General features: G+C 43.3%; 2 protein-coding genes across 2 annotated transcripts in view; both read left to right on the top strand.

Annotated features, from left to right (window-relative positions):
* The first annotated feature begins 1518 nt into the window (after positions 1-1518).
* On the top strand, positions 1519-14003 carry samd14 (sterile alpha motif domain containing 14). The gene is made up of 10 exons (XM_072667686.1): positions 1519-1534; positions 1894-1953; positions 5980-6034; positions 10078-10235; positions 10365-10722; positions 10973-11060; positions 11155-11223; positions 11307-11445; positions 12009-12125; positions 13806-14003. Exons 3-10 carry the CDS (start codon positions 5992-5994, stop codon positions 13962-13964), a joined length of 1131 nt encoding a protein of 376 aa, XP_072523787.1. The 5' UTR covers positions 1519-1534; positions 1894-1953; positions 5980-5991; the 3' UTR covers positions 13965-14003.
* A 2033-nt stretch (positions 14004-16036) lies between these two features.
* The window catches only part of med24 (mediator complex subunit 24), a 28998-nt gene continuing 26980 nt past the window's right edge, over positions 16037-18054 (top strand). The window contains exons 1-3 of the mRNA XM_072667476.1: positions 16037-16119; positions 17046-17176; positions 17353-17435. Of these exons, the coding sequence (XP_072523577.1) occupies positions 17047-17176; positions 17353-17435 (213 nt within the window). The 5' untranslated portion in view covers positions 16037-16119; position 17046. The remainder of the gene's footprint in view (positions 16120-17045; positions 17177-17352; positions 17436-18054) is intronic.

Below are 18054 nucleotides of genomic sequence, written 5' to 3'. Positions count from 1 at the left end.
TCCAGAAAACTGTGTCCTTTAGTGGTGGCTCAAAGCACTAACCCTAGTAACACTGACCCGTTTCGGAGGGTGTAGAGTGAATATAAGAAAAAGTGTCAAAGTTGAGAATACTCACATGTCCACAATACACACGTACAACTGGTCGGTTTTTGAGTGTGGTTTAGATGGGTGCCATTGTCCTACAATGCAATGCAATCCAGACAAGGAGGAGCTACTCACGTCTGAACCAATTAGAAAAAATGATGGATAACGATACAAGCGTAACGGCAGTGCTGGAGAACTTGCAGTGTTGTATGTTAGCATAGCAATGCATCATCACTTCCTGTTAATAAAATCATTGTGATTGTGATTGTGTACTAACTAGCCCAACTCGCCCCATTAAAGTTAGTATGTAGTTTAGACCTTATAGTAGTAGTAGTGTGTAGTACGCAATTGGGATTCAGCCTTCTTGACTGTAAGGGGAGCCCAGGAGCAAAAAAACAAAAACAAAATCTGTATTTTTAAATATATAATTCAGTATATATATTCAGCATATTTATATATTTGTACATATGTATATTTCTAACTATTTTCTAGCCTGTCCACAATATATATATTTCTAATTATTTTCTAGCCTGTCCGCATTATATATATATATAGAGAGAGAGAAAATTTGTAAAAATAGATTTTATAAAACACACCACAGATAATTTGATTAACAAATTAAAACTACTATATACTTAAAAAATTACTATATATATATATATATATATATATATATATATATATATATATATATGCACACATATTGCAAACATTTAATTTACATATTTTAGACAATTCAATATTTTTTGTGCCAATTTCAAATTTGCATATGCATTGTACATATTAATTTCAAATATATTGTCTGTCTTTATGTTTGGATACATTTCAACATATACAAATAAATATATTTAGACATATGTTTTGAATATATATTTCTATTTAATATTTCTTTTATTTTGCAAATAAAATGTCCATATATATGTCCATACATATATATATATGTCCACATCCATATTTACTGTACGTTTGTTGTACTGTGCTTCATTCACTGCTTTTCAGAATACATTTTTACACTATATATTTTACATATATTTAAAAATTCAACAAATATTTCAGCCAGTGTTTTAGTTACATATATTTATACATTTATTGGAGTAACAGCTTTCAAGTAGTTATAACATATGTTAGCAATAAATTTGATATAGAGTTACATTGATGTACGTGTACTGTATTTCAACCGGTTATTTTTAATATATTTTTGCAATTTAAATATTTAAAGTTTATGTCAGTATTAATATTCAGGATATCTGAGGCTGTATTTGAGTGTTGTGGACTTTTACTCATATAAAAGCACAGTTTTCCTCCATATGAGAGCGGGCAGGTAATCTCACCTCTGTGTCCAGCTCTGTGGTCACTCGCTATAGGAAACTGACCCGCCTGTATTTGCAACCTTTCCCCAAACGGGCCGCACCACACCCACAGCTCTGCTCCTCCAGGCGGTTTTGTGCAGGTAATAAAGGCAAGACTGACACGTGATTCATGTACGTATGCATGTGTGTGTGTGTGTGTGTGTGTATTTGACCCCCCCACCCACAGACATTTCACCCCTCCTCCATCCTCACGGCAACTCCCTCTCTCTCTCTCTCTCTCTCTCTGTATCTCTCGTCCCATTCATTTCATCATTGCTCTCGGGTGCAGGCAGTGCCATCTAACACACTTGTCTTAGACAGAGTGTGTACATGTGTAAATGTAAGTGTGTGTGGGAGTGTGTGTGTGTCTGTGTGTGTGTGGGAGTGTGTGTGTGTGTGTGTGTGTGTGTGTGTGTATGAGTACGGTGACACTGTTACATTACAACTCGTCCTCCAGCAGGTCGGCAGTGAGAGGAGCAGCATGAGCCCCTATCCCATCAGCTGAGGCTCCAGATAGAAGGTGAGTGACCGTCCCTCCCTCTCTCCCTCTCTCTCTCCCCACCTCTCTCCCTCTCTCTCCCTCTCTCTCTCTCTCTGTATTTAATGAAAGATTGCTGCTTTTTCTTTGTTTACTGAACATCACTTTTACTGGGAGTAGACGGACCCCTCAGACAGGCTGCTCAGTTGTCCGTAGCGATTCGATTGACCACAGAGGTGGACGAGTTGAGATATGCTGCCCTCTCGTATATATGCAAGAGAAGTGGGCCCAAAATATACAATATAAATGAGTGAGTGATTCTATATATACATATATAAATACACACGGAGAAAGAGAGGGAGAGAGGGAGGTCTATCTAATTATATAATCATTTTCAAGTTAATGTATTGTTATAATTGTAACATTATGTAAACAAACAAACAGACCAATATGGAAATGTAAGGCACATGTAATATATTAAATATAAACATATATATATATATATATATATATATATATATATATATATATATATATATGTCTTTGTGTATATAATTGTAACAGTATTTTGGCTGAAATATATGCACAGATATTGCAAATATAAATACTGGAAATATTACAAATTAAATAAATAAATAAATGATTGAATTTGTTTTATTCGATGTATTTAAAAGTTGGCGGTGAATAGAAACAGGTGTCCTCACATCTCCAACATAAATATTGTGATTTTATTTCCTATCCAAACCCACCAGTGAGTTATATATGAAATGATGATGATGATGGTGGTAAAATAGAGGAAAATTAAGATTTTTATTATTTATTAAATTTTTTTATTTAGTTTTGCCCGTTTTCTACCCAATTCCTGTTCATGTGAACCCCCACCCCTTCACTAGCAATGCCCCCAACACTCCTCCGACACATGTGAAGCCAGCCACTGCCTCTTATCCTGCTGCCGCTGATGCAGCATCGCTAGGTAGCCTAGCAAGCTCAGAGGAAATGTGCCCCCCCTGCCTCCCCCAGCTCCGATACGTCAGCTAACAGACGCCTGTGCTGACCGACATCGCTCTAGGAGTGATACGGCATCAACCATCGACCCACCGCCCTCTGAGAGCCAGGCCTATTGTGCTCCCTCTGACTCCGGCTGCTGATGGCATGAACCAATTCACACTGTTCGTACCGAAGTACTGCCAAAATAATAGGACTCTCTGGAGCAGATCAACATCATGAACCTAATGCCAGACGTGGGCTAGAGGAGGGGTATAAAGCCCCCAGCAGCATTGAGCTGTGGAGCAGTGGAAGAACTGTGTTCTCTGAAGTGATGGATGGTGCTTTATCCAATACCTCTGGAATGATGCGGGTGGTGATCATCATCCAAAGTCCTGACATCACCAACACTCTTGTCGCTGAATGCAATCAATCAAATCCTCAGTGCAATGCTCCACCTCCAAAATCTAGTAGAAGACCTTCTTTCCTGGACAGTAGAGACAGTGACTCCAGCAAAAGCAGGAGAAACTCTCTTAATAACCTCGATTTCAGATGGAATAGTGAATGAGCAGGTGTCCCAATACTTTTGTCTATTTGGTGTAGACTTGATTGACAGATTTTGGGCATATTGAGAGAAATGGTCAATTGTCAGAGATTGGTGACTGGTGGGAAGTTCAGTGTTTGTTAGCAACGTTAGCCTAGCATCTCCGCGTCTGGGCTGATCGACTGTATCCGGGCTCGATTCGGGCCTAAACATTGGATTCTTCACCGAACGCCAAATTCTCGAATTGTGGAAGACAGCTTACAGATAAAACTGACCTGACGTCAGCTTTCGCAAACGTCCACAGATCTGCTGATGCTCGCAGAGCTCAGTTTTATCTTCGCTCATTTCCATATTGATCTGTTTGCGAGTGCTTTTTCCCCTGCCTGTCAGCTACTTAGCGGCCCTGCCCCACCGATACTTATAGATGTGTGTGAGCGTGTGTGTGTGTGTGTGTGTGTGTGTGCTTTTATGGCCATTAGCTCCGTATCAGGCCTTTGGAGAGACTGGACGTCTCATTGTAATACATATGGAGTCAGTCCCCAAGACAGTCAGAAATACATGGCTAGCAATAACAACAAGCTAGTGGTGCTAGCAGCCATGTCGTGTGTGTGTGTGTGTGTGTGTGTGTGTGGTGGGGTGTATATCTGAGAGTGGGTGAGGGGGTGAGGGGGCGTGTGCACATGTGTTGTAATGAATTTCATGAATGTTTAACCCCTGCTGAGGCTGTGATTACTGACTTTGCCCTCAGCTATGGGGGAGACGCGGGGTCCCCTGTGGATCAGAGCAGGCAGCTGTCAGGGAGGCAGACAACGTGGACAATAGATGAAGATCTAGATCAAAGAGAACTTTATTGTCCTCCCTGACGTGTGCTGTAACCAAGTGTGCAGTCCAACCGTACCCTGTGACAGGTCAGCGGGTCGCTGTGCTTCGGGGTGCCCTCCTCAGACAGATAGACAGATAGATAGACAGACAGATAGATAGACAGAGAGGTAGACAGTTAAATAGATAGACAGATAGATAGACAGAGAGGTAGACAGTTAGATAGATAGACAGATAGAAAGCTATACAGATAAATAAACAGGTAGTCAGACAGACAGTAGATATATATACATAGACAGACAGACAGACAGACAGACATGTCATTGTTTCCTGTAAGGGTGGCGGTTCTGCAGCGTGTCTGTGATGAAAGTCATCAGACTGTTGTGGTCATTAATTTTTCAGCAGCGTCTGCAGAACCGATCCATTAGCACTGAACTCCTCTAAAAGCTCTGACCACGAGCTGAGAGGCCAAACCAGCCGGCACTGAGGACAGAGCTCCTCACACAAACAGGTCCTCCTATTAGCAGAACTGAGCGTCGGTGTGTGTTCTGCCGTTCTCGTAGTGTGTGTGTGTGTGTGTAGTGTGTGTTAGGGGCGCTGTCAGCTCGACCCACGCCGGTGAAGGTGCCGGGCAGCAGATGGCTTAGAGACTCGGTCCTGGCACGCCCCTCAGCCTGGGCACAGCAGGCCCTCCGAATGCTCTCGATCTGACCAACTGGTCAACACTCAGAGAGAGAGAGAGAGAGAGAGAGAGAGAGAGAGAGAGAGAGAGAGAGAGAGAGAGAGACACTTGAAGAAAATCAAGTGGACTCAAAACATATGGATATGGAAGTTCCAATCTCTAAGAAAAGTGTCTGCAATGGATTTACTGTGAAAATATAATAAGTAATAATATTAATAAAATCAATTCTATATAAAAAGATAAAAACTAAAAGGATAAAAAGTATAAACAAAAATGCTAAACTATTAAATGTTTTATAATTTAAAATACTAAATAATACAAATGTAAAAGATATATTAAACTTATAAAGATTAATAATATAAAAAGAGAAATGATAAAATTGTGATGTAAAAATGATGTACACTTCTGAATTATGCAAATTTAATGCATCACATTTTTGTCTGATATTCAAAGAACTAATTGTCATCTTTTATAAAAATGCATTAAATTTGAATGTATTTAAAAACATTTACTATAAACCTATAAACTATAAACAATTATTTTTTTATGAAACTTGATTTTTGCATAAATTCAAATTCAGATTATATATAATTAAACACATTTTACATGATAGAAAATACAATTAAAAAGAAAAAAATAATAGTATATTTTTTCTTTTTGGTTTATTATATTCGTTTTATTATTTCATATAATTTCAAGTTAATTGATTAATTTAATTGATATTATTTGAGATTTTAAATTGTTGTTAATACATATTAATAAATACAACAAAAATGATACAGAATTAAAATAATTGCTAAACATGTTCCTGGGGTTTTTAGTTTTTTAATGTTATTATTTTTTTAATTTTTGTTTTTGATATTTAAATAAGAGCATTTAGGCAGATTATTTGTGTCAATCTATTAAAAAACAAACAAACAAAAAACATTAAATAATAATAATAATAATAATAATAATGATAATAATTAGTAAAAGTATTGGCCATGTTTACAGTGTCTGGTCCTGTGTGGACACATCTAAGCCATTTCTTTTCCTCCAGATTTGTGCGGTCATGTCGTCCACTCCGCTGGCCGAGACGGAAGAAAGCGTGTTCGGTAAGTGACCTCTTCACCCTCCCATCCCCCGCTCCATTAGCCCCTAATTTATACGCACTCAGAGTGCATTATGGGCAGCGAGCAGCCGGCATCCCCCAGCTCCTGCCCTGCTGATGATGATCCAGTCGGGAAACAGGATCTGCTTCCCTTCCATTTCCCTCCATATCCATTTCTGTTCCATTTAGCGCTTACAGGGTTTAGCCTACCTGCTAAAACCTGCGTTAGCGAGCTCCACATCCAGCTGGGGCCAGGATGGAAAGAGCTGGTCAGCACCTCTGACCCCCGCCCTGCTTCGGTGACCTCATGAGATCAGTTGATAATAAGGAACCTCTTTGAGGACACAGTCAGGCCTCGGGATGAATGCTAGGGTGATTTTTGGCGATGCTAGCTTGATACAGTGAATCGTCCAGCGTCAGAAACCACCGCCACTGTCTCTGTAGCGCTGCACGAGGCTGAAGCAGCTAAGAATTAGCATGGTGCTAACTGCAGGCCTAAGGCCTTAGTGGCAGTGTTATCTGACGCTGTACGCTTCACTGTCATCAAGCTAGCATTGCCAAAAATCACCCTAGCATTCATTCATTCCTTATTATCGACTGATCTCATGAGGTCACCGGAGCAGGGCGGGGGTCAGAGGTGCTGACCAGCTCTTTCCATCCTGGCCCCAGCTGGATGTGGAGCTCGCTAACGCAGGTTTTAGCAGGTAGGCTTAACCCTGTAAGCGCTAAATGGAACAGAAATGGATATGAAGGGAAATGGAAGGGAAGCAGATCCTGGATCGCCATCAGCAGGGCAGGGACTGCCTGAGGCCTGCAGTTAGCACCATGCTAATTCTTAGCTACTTCAGCCTCGTACAGCGCTACAGAGCCAGACTACGGACGCCAAAGTTTTCCTGGCAGATGAACACCAGTTGAGGCGAGCTGGGGAAAGTGTGGATAATGAAGTTTTTGGCCGGGCTGACCGCACCTTCTCACTGAAACAGCTCCATTTGTTCTCTACTAATGAGGCAAACAGCACACGGCGGCACTACAGCGCCCTGCACGGACGCGTCCGATCGATGGCCTGGGGTTGTGCCGCGAGCGAACGGCGCTTCTGACAGCGAGCAATTGCTGGATATTGATTCCGCCATCTACGCAGGACGTCCCCCTGGTTTGTTAGCTCGTTTTCTGCGGACGAGTGGGAAGGCGGTGTCCACTCTGCTTAGAGACACGTCTCTATGCTCGACTAGAGTCACGGATGCTTTTAGAAAAGGACCTTATTTTTCATCAAATTCAGATTTACTAAATATATCAGTCAATTCTGTAACTGCTGAACGGTTTAAACCATTTAAACCAGTAACAGAGTCAACATTTCCCACCATTCTGTGCCTTAGCTCCTTTCTTTTGGGAAAAATTAAAGGTTTAGCGGGTAGACGTAAAGAGAGTAGAGTACAAATAAAAATCAGCAGGGAAAAATTATATATAATTAATATTTTGATATAATTTTAAATAAATATATAAAAAAATACATTTACAAAAATCTGCACTTCACAGCGGCCACTTAAAATACCATAGTAACCCCCATAGCAAGCACCTGGAACCGTTAAGCAGCCACCTGAAATATCATAGCAACCAACCTAGAAAGCCCCTGAAATACCCTAGCAAACACTTGGGATACTTTATCAGCCACCCTAGCAGCCATGTAGTTTACCATAGCAGCCACCTAGGAACAGTTTAGCAAACACCTGAAACACCTTACCACACCACCCTAGCAACCACGTAGTTTACCGTAACAGCCACCTAGGAACACTTTAGCGACCACCTCTGGCACCAGCGGTGCGAGCACCTGAAATACCTTAGCAAACACCATAGCAAACACTTTGAACACCTTCGCACCCACCCTAGCAACCACCTAGGAACACTTTAGAGACCACCTCTGGCACCATAGCAAACACCTGGAACACCTTAGCACCCACCCTAGCAACCATGTGGTATACAATAGCAACCACCTAGGAACACTTTAGCAACCACTTCTGAGGACCATAGCAAACACCTGGAACACCTTAGCACCCACTCTAGCAACCATGTGGCATACCATAGCAACCACCTGGTTTACCATAGCAACTGCAAATCAACCTCCTGGCAACCTCCAGAAATACTTGAGCAACCAGTTAGCAAAACACAGCCTGCTGACACCCTTTTGACCATGCAGCGACTGCCTGGCGACTGTCCGGCAGTGGGAACAACCCATCCGGCGTGATCTCTACAGCCGGATCTACAGTTCGAGCTCATGCACGTGATTTCCGAGCCCTGATCCAGCCACGCTCAGATGTTCGCTGTGAATTATATGGTCCACCTCTTTTAGCGGGCTCACCTCGCCCATGGCTGTGTCTTTGCAGGCGGGCAGGGGATCAGGTTCTGTCATTCATCATGTACTGAGTGTAATCGAGTGGAAATTGGGTTGGGGCGAGTGGAGGGAGTGGAGTGTTCCTCTAATGTGCCTCGCAGAAATGGATGCCAGGCCTTTTCTCCTCAGGCACTGCAGGCTACTGCGTCTGAGACAGGCTAGAGTTACGGCTGCTTACACTGCCCCAGTCAACAGAGGATCAAAACAGAGACCACAACGGATGGGCTTCACACTCACTGACGGTTTATCATCACGCTGTTCAGGATGGGCTCTCAAATACAACCAATGTCATGAATGCCTGACCCCTGCTGAGCCCATGATTACTAGACCTGCCCTCCATGCTATTGGTACTCCCAGAAGAGACATCCAGTATCCCGCATACTGCCTCGGAACCTGCCACCGCAGCTAGGTGTGTCTCTGTGCATTCTTTGCTTTGGTCCCAAATCGTTGACCGAGGCCACGGCATCTCCAGGGTCCCTCCAAGCCCCGGTCACTTCGCGTAGCCTCGACGAGGCCGAGTGGGAATCTCGCTGGCTTGCGAGGGTAGACTTACGCAGTCACGAGCAATTGCAGGCTCGAACCCTGAGGGTTGCGAGCAGATGGCAAGCCGGCCTGCACTGCGCTACCGCGCTAGACGCCTCTATCACCCTGTAGGGGTCAACGCCAGCGCGCAGACACCCATACAGAATGAGTGGCCTCACCCAGCATCACATCACTCAAGCAGGTAATCTGTGGCTGCTGACAGCTTTATCGTGCCGCAGCGTTTTACTGCGTGTAGCAGATGCTGCATTCAAGGGGCGTCGGTTTCATCAGGAAACGGTTTTCCCTCTGAAGTCGGACGCTGAAGTCGGACACATCGGGATTTTTGATGCGGCAGGGTCATGCTGCTAGACATTGGCAGCAGAGGCCCAGAGAGAGCACATCGGCGCTGGCCGTCGCTGGCATCTGCAGGCTGGTGCGTCGGTGCCGGGTATGCGGCGCTTCCCTCCAGGCACGTTGGTTGGTTGCCTGGTGATGTCGCATCGGCTGCAGTTCGAAAAATGAGAGGCTTGACTGTGCACGAGCCAGAGGGGGCGTGTCCTGGTAAGCCCTCAGTAGTGTCAGCGGCATTGTGTGCGATTTGGTAATTGGCGGCCATGCTGCTAGTTTGGACAAAAGTATTGGGACACCTGCTCGTCATTCATTGTTTCCTTTGAAATCAAGGGTATGAAAATACATGCTTTTGTCTCTACTGTCTTGAGAAGGATTTCTACTAGATTTCTAGTTGGAGGAACACTGCTGTAAGGATTTGATTGCATTCAGCGACAAAAGCATTAGTGAGGCCAGGATGTTACCTACATGATCATCATTACCCACCTCATCATCCCCAACTCCCCCACTTCCCCACAAAAGTACTGGATGGAGCACCAGCCATCAAAAGGGCGGGACTTTATCTGTACCCAGCAAGCTGATTGGCTCTTTTTGTTAAAGGGCAGGATTTCATTCATAACCTGCAAGCTGATTGGCTCTTATTTTGTTAGGGTAAACAGACTCCCATTCGTATTTTTTCACCACCTGGCCCTTATCATGTGCTTCCACTCACTGGCTGGTCTCCGCTCAGTCCTGTTCTGTAATAATATAAATAATAACAATATATTTTTTTATCTTAACCTCGGGCTCAGACCTGACGGAGGCAGTGCCCGAGACGGAGCGACTGGACAGCAGTCTGCAAAAAGCAAAAGCCCAGCTGTCAATCAAAACCAGAAGGCACCGGCCCTCCAGATCCCGCCTCCGAGACAGCCTGAGCTCGACAGATGGGGACGACAGTCTTGACGGAAAGGTGAGTGCGCATGTGCAGATTAGCCTTGTAGCTCCAGCGCAGAGCAGAGCTTCACCTGGGATGAGGGTGGTGTTACAAACACAGTAGCTGTCCTTTTCACTTGGAGGAGTGTGTATGCTCTTGTTCCAGAGCTTCAGCAGCCCTCCTCACAGCACCTACTCTCCTCTCCACGCACCCCACCGCTGCTCCTCGCCCTCCACTGACCTCCAGCTCTCCTCCTCCTCCTCTTCTTCTCCTGCATGGAGGGACCGAGCCTTCACCCTAGACCCCTTCCCCGAGACTCCAGAGCGGAAAGGCCGGTACAAACATTTGCTGGACACCTCCTCTCAGGAGACCCTGCTGGTGACCCCATCCAGAATAAACTCCCTCAAACCCTGCAGCAGGTCTGAAACCTCGTCCCCAGCTCACCTGCGGCAGGGGGACCATGTCCACCTGCATGAGGAGGACCATTCCCTACTGCGCCAGAGGGACCACTCTCAGAGTGAAGGTAGAAGCTACTCATTTACTGACTGTGCCAATTTATTAGAACCTTGCGCTTCCACACGCTGGCCACTTTATTAGAAACACCTACCTTGTGCTTCTGCTTGCTGGCCACTTTATTAGAAACACCTACCTTGTGCTTCCACTCACTGGCCACTTTATCAGAAACACCTACCTTGTGAATTCAGCCTAAGAGAGGAAGTATTCTGGACTTCAAGGTCAAATTTAATCGGTATTTAATTCCGTTGTGTCCCCAGATGACGGGCATGACGTGGGTTCAGACGAGCCGGGCAGCCCAACGGTACTCCTGGACAAGAAGACCAGGAGGCGGTTCCTCGATCTGGGGTCAGTCTACGTGGGGTCAGCTTATTCTCCTCTCCACTTGAAAGCCACTCGCTTTTACAGACGTATTCACAGCCTGATGTGTTTCCTCGGACAGGGTCACTTTGCGCCGCACATATGGGAGGGTCAGGAAGGACCGAGCCAACAGGTTATCAGCACAGAGTCGGTATGGGCGGAGTGTGTGTGTGTGTGCTGTATTTCCACCTTCATTCATATGTAAATGAATTCATTCGGGTCACTTTCATACAGGGAGCCAGAGAGAGCAGAAGGACGGACCTCGCGTTCCTCCGGACCACCGTTCGTGCCTTTCTCCTGGTTCAGCGACCGAATCCGAGGGTCCAGCTCCCCCAAATCCTCCAGCCAGTCTCTCACCAAGTCGCCGGCTAAGGTAGCACAGACTGTCTGGGTTCACCTTCAGCTGGTGGGCTGCCATCCATTAAGAGACGTCATGGCTTTGTCGGCCATAACATTAGTACCACCTGCCTAACATTGAGTAGGGCCCCCTTTGTGATGCCACAACAGATCTGACCTGTCGGGGCATGGACTCCATAAGACCTCTGAAGGTGTCCTGTGGTATCTGGCACCTGGACGTTAGCAGCAGATCTTTTAAATCCAGGAAGTTGTGAGGTGGGGCCTCCATGGATCACATCAGTGAGCCTTAGTTGCCCATGACCTGGACCCTGACACCTAACCCACCAGTTAGCATTTTGCAAGCTACAAAAAAATCATACAAAAATTACATAATAGCCTTGGTAGCCAGTGCCCCCTAGTGGCTCAGATGGGAATGTCAGAATCATTCTGTTGCTATATTCATATGTAACACTGGCAGGCTAGCTCCAAAAATGTTTGATTCAGGGTGTTAGCATGATGCTAATCAATCTGTTTTAAGATTCCAGTGCTTTGAGCCGTGGCTTTAACCTGCTGACGAACCCCCTGTTCTCCCTTTGGAAGGGTTCCAGTCAGGACGAAGAGCTAGACTCGTCTGCTGGTCTTCTGGAAAACCGCAGCAGGTCCAGCAAACCCGAGTCCTCCCAGCCGTACCGCAGCCTGTCCGAGCACTCCGATGAGGTCAGGACATGTTAGAAGTCACAGCAAGGAAAATCCTAACGGGTTCAAATGTCAGGCCTGAGTCTGTTAGCAATGCTAATGGCTGGCCTAATGGATCAGTGTACGCTTCCAGGATTATAGATGGACTGAGATTTTATCAGCTTGAACATGAGTGGTGTTTTGATGGAGGTCTTGTGATGATATAGTCTAAATACAACCAAGCTAACTACTGTAAAAACTATACAAATCTTACATTAGCATATAGCCTTTAACTGCTAATGGACCAAATAGATTACAGATTATAGATGAATTTCTGTACAGATATTTTTTTAAATCTTCATTATTAAATAGTTCTTATTAATAATCATTATTAATAATTACATTATATATGATTAAATAGGAAGTCAAAATCTTTTAAATGTTTCCGTGCCTCTAAAAGCACGCTCACAATAATTGGCCGTTATTGACCGTAACAGTTTAATATTGCAGCCTAAAAATTGGGTTGGCGTTCTGGGAAATATGTTGAAATGGTTTGAAACCTCTCGGAAAAAAATATTTTGTTAGTTTAGGAAAACATGGCTCTAGAGAGCGTGAAATTCTTTGTGGTGTACCACAGGGCTCAGTACTGGGCCCAGTCTTATTTCCTTTATACCTGATACTGCTGGGACAAATTGTTAAAGAGTATGCAGTCAGATTTCATAGTTATGCAGATGAAACACAATCATGTTTATTAATAAAGCCAAATTATCCCAGTTAATTAAATAAACAATCAGCCTGTCGATGAAGTTTCATTCTTTTTGGGGAAATTTGGTAAACTTTTTGCCATTACATGCTCAAATTTACTTAAAAATTTAAAAAAGCAAATAAAAACAAATCTATTTAGATGAGTGTTTCCATAAAAAAGATTCGAAATGATTTGATATATTTTGTTTCAGTTATACCATCTTAATATATATAATATTTTATTACAAATATATTAATAAAATAGAAAAAGTAGATAATACTAAACTGAATGTTTAGTATAATGTTTTCCAATTTTAGATTGTATTAATATATTTTATTTATTTGTTTTTATAATTTTAATAATGTTTTATTAAAAATATATTAAGTACAACATAGAAAAAACATAATATTAAAGAGAATGTTTAGTTTTTCTTTTTTAAATATTTTATTATTTTTGTATAATTGTAATAATATTTTATTAATTTGTGTTATATATATTTTTACTACTATTATTAATATTTTCCTTAAATTTATTTATTCCATTTTTTCAATTCTTATATTATGAAGCACTTTCAGCTGCATTCGCTGTATGAAAATCGCTATATTAATTAAATGTATTATTGTTGTTATTATTAATATTATTATTGTTGTTGTTGTTGTTAAATGGTTATGAATACACTGCCTGATTCCCGAGACACAGTTTTACTATAGTATGTATTAAAAAATTTTACCTATAGAGGATATTTTTAACCTGATTCCTGGCGGACGGATACATGCAAGGTGCTTTAACGCAAAATAGTCCCCCCCAAAAAATTATAAATACAAATTTGTCAGATTTTTTTTTTACCATCATCTAAAATCCATATAAATAAAAGTGTAAATAAAAGGGCTATATCTGTGTTGCTGCCATGGCAGCCGACACCATGAGATGTTGAAACCTCTCTAGAATTCCTCTTTAACCCCAGTGTTGTGTTTCAGGGCTGTGACAGCAGGGGTGCGGACTCCTGTCACGTGAGGAAGAAGGCCATCCTGCCGTTTTCAACAGGTGGACGAGACAGGACAGACAAGCAGAACGGGGTGCACAGCAATAAGGACAGCGATCAAAATGGAGATGGACAAAAATTACTGACCACTTGATGGCAGTGTGCCCCTGCGCTCAGATCCTTCTGCTCAGACGTTTTTCCAGATGTAAATACTGTAGCTGTGGTTGTTACCGAGTCTGTGTGATTGAACGGTGGCCTAATAAACCATTTTTGGAAAAATGATGAACTGCCAATTAATTCTGAAGACCAGAACATTAGTACCACCTGCCTAATATTCTGTAGAGGCCCCTCTGACCTGTCAAAGCATGGACTCCACAAGACCTCTGACGGTGTCCTGCTGTGGTATCTGGCACCAATGCTAGCATTTAGCAGTAGGTAGTGAGGTGGGGCCTCCAAGAGCATCAGTATCATTGGTTCTCCTTCCTTGCAGTATTTCTGGTAGGTACTGACCACTGCATACCGGGAGAGGAAGACCCCACGAGACCTGCCTGATGTTTGGGAGATGTTCTGACCCCTCAGAAACGGACTGTTCACTTGCTGCCTAATAGATCCACTGCAACCAGATATTTGGTGTCATCCACTACACCTGCCAGTGGTTCTAATGTTATGGCTGATTGTTAACAAGCATAAGTGAACAGTCTTGTAAAGGGCTTATATGATGAGAAACTGTCAGAACCAACAAGGCCAACTTCTGAGACCTCCAGAACTTAACCTCCTTAACTGGCTTAATTTCATCCAGCAGATCGGCCCAAATGGCTTCGGTAGGGGTAGTCAGACTTGGTTTTAATGACCACTGCCTTGTTGGACACATTAGAAGCTTTAGCATTATGTCAGAAAAGGTCAGGCTTAGAGATGATGTTAGAAGATCCGGCCCCCACCTGTAATTAGCTCCCAGATGTAGTCATTTCCAACTACTGGAGCTCTACACGCTTGGAGGAGAATGCGAACTACTTGTGGTACATCAGCTAACAGGTGCCCATGTGAGCCATGTGGCGGGGGGCACGAGTGTCCCACTGGGCATGATCATGGATACCATCACTCCCAAAACATACCAAAAACCCAGATACTGACCTGGCATGACCTTAGCAAAACAGTTCTTGTGGTGGTCAGTGATCATATGACATTTGGTTAACCAGCAGGTTGGTTGACCAGCGTAGTTTATGACCTGAAGAAGGCTGGTTGAGCTGCTGGTGAACCAGCGTGGTCCAGCTAGTCATGCTGATTGACTAGCATGGTCAAACTGGTCAACGTACCAGATAACATGTCCACGTGGGGCCTGCATAAGAAGAAGCCCAACTGGGAACCAGAATGTTTTGTCCTCGGGTTCCACGTTGGCCCCACAGATGGTTGTCCACCAGGTTCAGTGATGGGATCAGGAGAAACATGGGCCCCACCTTGGTTGGACACTGCATATTGGTCCCCTATATGGGACCCATGTGAGATTAAGGTGGTAACATTGTAACATTGAGCATGTTTGGCTGGGTAGCTTAGCCAGCTTGACCGTAGCTGGCCCGGCCAGGCTGTCCTACATCAGTGCTGAGGAGAACGCTCATAATGGCGGATCATATTATTATATATATACACATTCATGGGGCTGCAAAATTGTCTGTTTGTGTTGCAGTATATTGCAAGTAAGCTTTCATTTTTTGGGGGTAGCTCATAATTAACTGTATTTCACTGTAGAACATGTAAAAGTAGCCTTTTTAGACCTTTAAAAGTAGTTATATTAGTATTGTTATTCTGTGGTAATAGTAGCTACCTGTCCATGAGGCTTGACTCGTAAACTCTGAATCTTTTGAACCGAGTCCCAAACTGAACACTACATTATAAAAAGCACACGCGCTCTGAAATGCAATGAAATTACATAAAATCATAAATTAATATATATATATATATATTTTTACCTCCTTTAACGCCTCCTTTAACACCCCGGCTCGACACTCAATGAATCGATTTCGGTCGATTTCGAGTGACTCGGTTCACGGACAGCTCCATTGATTCAAACCTCCCATGAACCCGCCAAACGACTAACGGTCGCCTTCGCGTTTGAATTTCCAGCTCATACCTCGATTGGACGAGCCCGGCACGAGCCAACCAATCGCGTCTGAGCACACTCAGCAGGCTTGTCCAATCACGGAGCGTGTTGCTGTTTCCAGTATGGCGCTGGCTGTGGGTTGTAGGTGAGCGAGGTGTAAAGAAAGCCGGCGCCATCCTCCCTTTAACCCCTAAATAAAGGGTGTTATTATCAGGTAAAAACACCACGTTGCTTTTTATTTAATATTTAATATTTAATAAACGTCACGTGTGTGCATTTCGTCGTTATTCCGCGCGCTGTGTGTGAGTTTCTGGAGGCTGGAGGTGAAGCTCTTATTTGTAAACATATTAATGTGGGATATTTAGATATGAGCAGATATGAGCTGAATTATTGCTGGGGGTGTAAACTTATGGACAGACTCTGGACTGTGTCCAGTTAAAGACAGCAAAGTCCCCTTTGCTGTTTATTAATGGGACCACTGATGTAATGTAAACAGTAGCTAAGCTAAGTTGGCTAGCTAGCTAACTATGAAGGCACCCTGCCTGAGGGGACATGGGCTCCAAGATAGAGCCTCTGGAAGGTTACCTGAGAGTTGAAAAGGTTGAATTAAAGAAATAATCAACAATTTCTAAACTTTAGATGGTATGATTATATATTTGTGCATTAGCATCAGCAGAAACCTTTGCTTTAGTTGATTTAGTATCATTTAAGTGGAACTCCAGTGATTTCCCAAACTTTCTGCATGTTTAGTGTCTGGGTTTGACTAAAATTGAACTGTAAATACTCAGATTTCTTTACCGTAGACTTTCCAGGCCGCAGAACTGGCGACAACAGAAATCTAGCCATTTTCCTTGCTGTCTAAATCTGCAAATCTGGATCAGAGTTCTTCGTTGGGGATTATTATTTGCCCTGGGACGCCTCTGTCATGCCGCTGCCATAGTGTTTGGTTTTGAAAGTGTGTTTTATACCCGCGTCCTCCTTAAAACTCTGGCAAAACAAGAGTCTCAAGCATCAGCCTTACTAGCTTTCGACGAGGAAGCTTTTAGAGACTGTGGATGGTGGACGGTTCTTACTCTGTTATATGAGATGCTGTCATTGGTGTGTCAGTCTCAACACGGGTGGTGTTTTCTATCTTTGCAGGATGAAGGTGGTAAATTTGAAGCAGGCCATCCTGCAGGCCTGGAAGGAGCGCTGGAGCGACTATCAGTGGGCCATCAACATAAAGAAAAACTGCCCCAAAGGAGCCACGTGGGATTACCTTAATCTGGCAGGTGGGGTTGGCGCTGATGCAGTTGCAGCAGGACGTTCATGAGAATGTCCAGAGTAGTCTGCTGAGGGTGTTTTTAAATGAGTAGTTGCAGGTCACAGGCTCCATCAGAACTATACTACTACTATAGGACACATGACCTTCTTTTAACCTAACTGATGTGTTTCTTCCCTGATGTAGAAGCTTTGCTGGAGCAGGCGATGATCGGACCTTCTCCAAACCCTCTAATTCTCTCCTATTTGAAGTATGCCATCAGTTCTCAGGTTAGTCCCTTACAGAAGCACACAGTCTCATCATATCGCCAGGCACTGGAGTTATTTCCCAAGCAACGTTCTGTCTAATGTGGTCCAGGCCCAGAAGTTTTAAACAAATACATGGATCATTGCCCCCCACATTCACTATGGGAAACACTAGCTTTTATTACTAGAAGTCAATCCAAGAAGTCATCCAAACCACTAAATATATGCCCACACACTTCTCTCAGCCTGCTCAAACTGCATCCAGGTACCTCTTTAAGGTAACACAGACTGGTCGAGGTGGGTTTGCTGCCAGCTATATGCAGCACGCCAGCATAATGTACATGCTTTACATTTAATGAATGCTATGCTGTCAGTACTGATACCGCATAATGTAGTTTAGATTCACTGTAGCTACTCGATCACTGATAGTAGTTACTGAGAGACTCTCAATAGTAATTTGTAATGAATAGGTATTGAATATCCTTAGACATTGTTGAATATTCCATAGTAGTTACTAAATAGGTCACAGTAGTTGCTGAATAATCCGGAATAATTACTGAATAATCTATAATTTATTGGACAATCCAGAGGAATTACTGAATGATCCAGAGTAGTTCCTAAATAATCTAGAAATACTAAATTA

Source organism: Salminus brasiliensis, chromosome 22 (genome assembly GCF_030463535.1).
Source record: "Salminus brasiliensis chromosome 22, fSalBra1.hap2, whole genome shotgun sequence".
In the NCBI taxonomy this organism is placed as follows: domain Eukaryota; kingdom Metazoa; phylum Chordata; class Actinopteri; order Characiformes; family Bryconidae; genus Salminus; species Salminus brasiliensis.
This window is presented reverse-complemented; position numbering and strand designations above follow the sequence as displayed.

Excerpts from the sequence above, each read along its gene's own strand:
- samd14 (XM_072667686.1), top strand. The coding sequence starts at position 5,992 with ATGTCGTCCACTCCGCTGGCCGAGACGGAAGAAAGCGTGTTCG. Across the intron at positions 6,035-10,077 it reads GACGGAAGAAAGCGTGTTCG|ACCTGACGGAGGCAGTGCCC; the intron begins GTAAGTGACCTC and ends CCTCGGGCTCAG. Across the intron at positions 11,061-11,154 it reads AGGCGGTTCCTCGATCTGGG|GGTCACTTTGCGCCGCACAT; the intron begins GTCAGTCTACGT and ends TTCCTCGGACAG.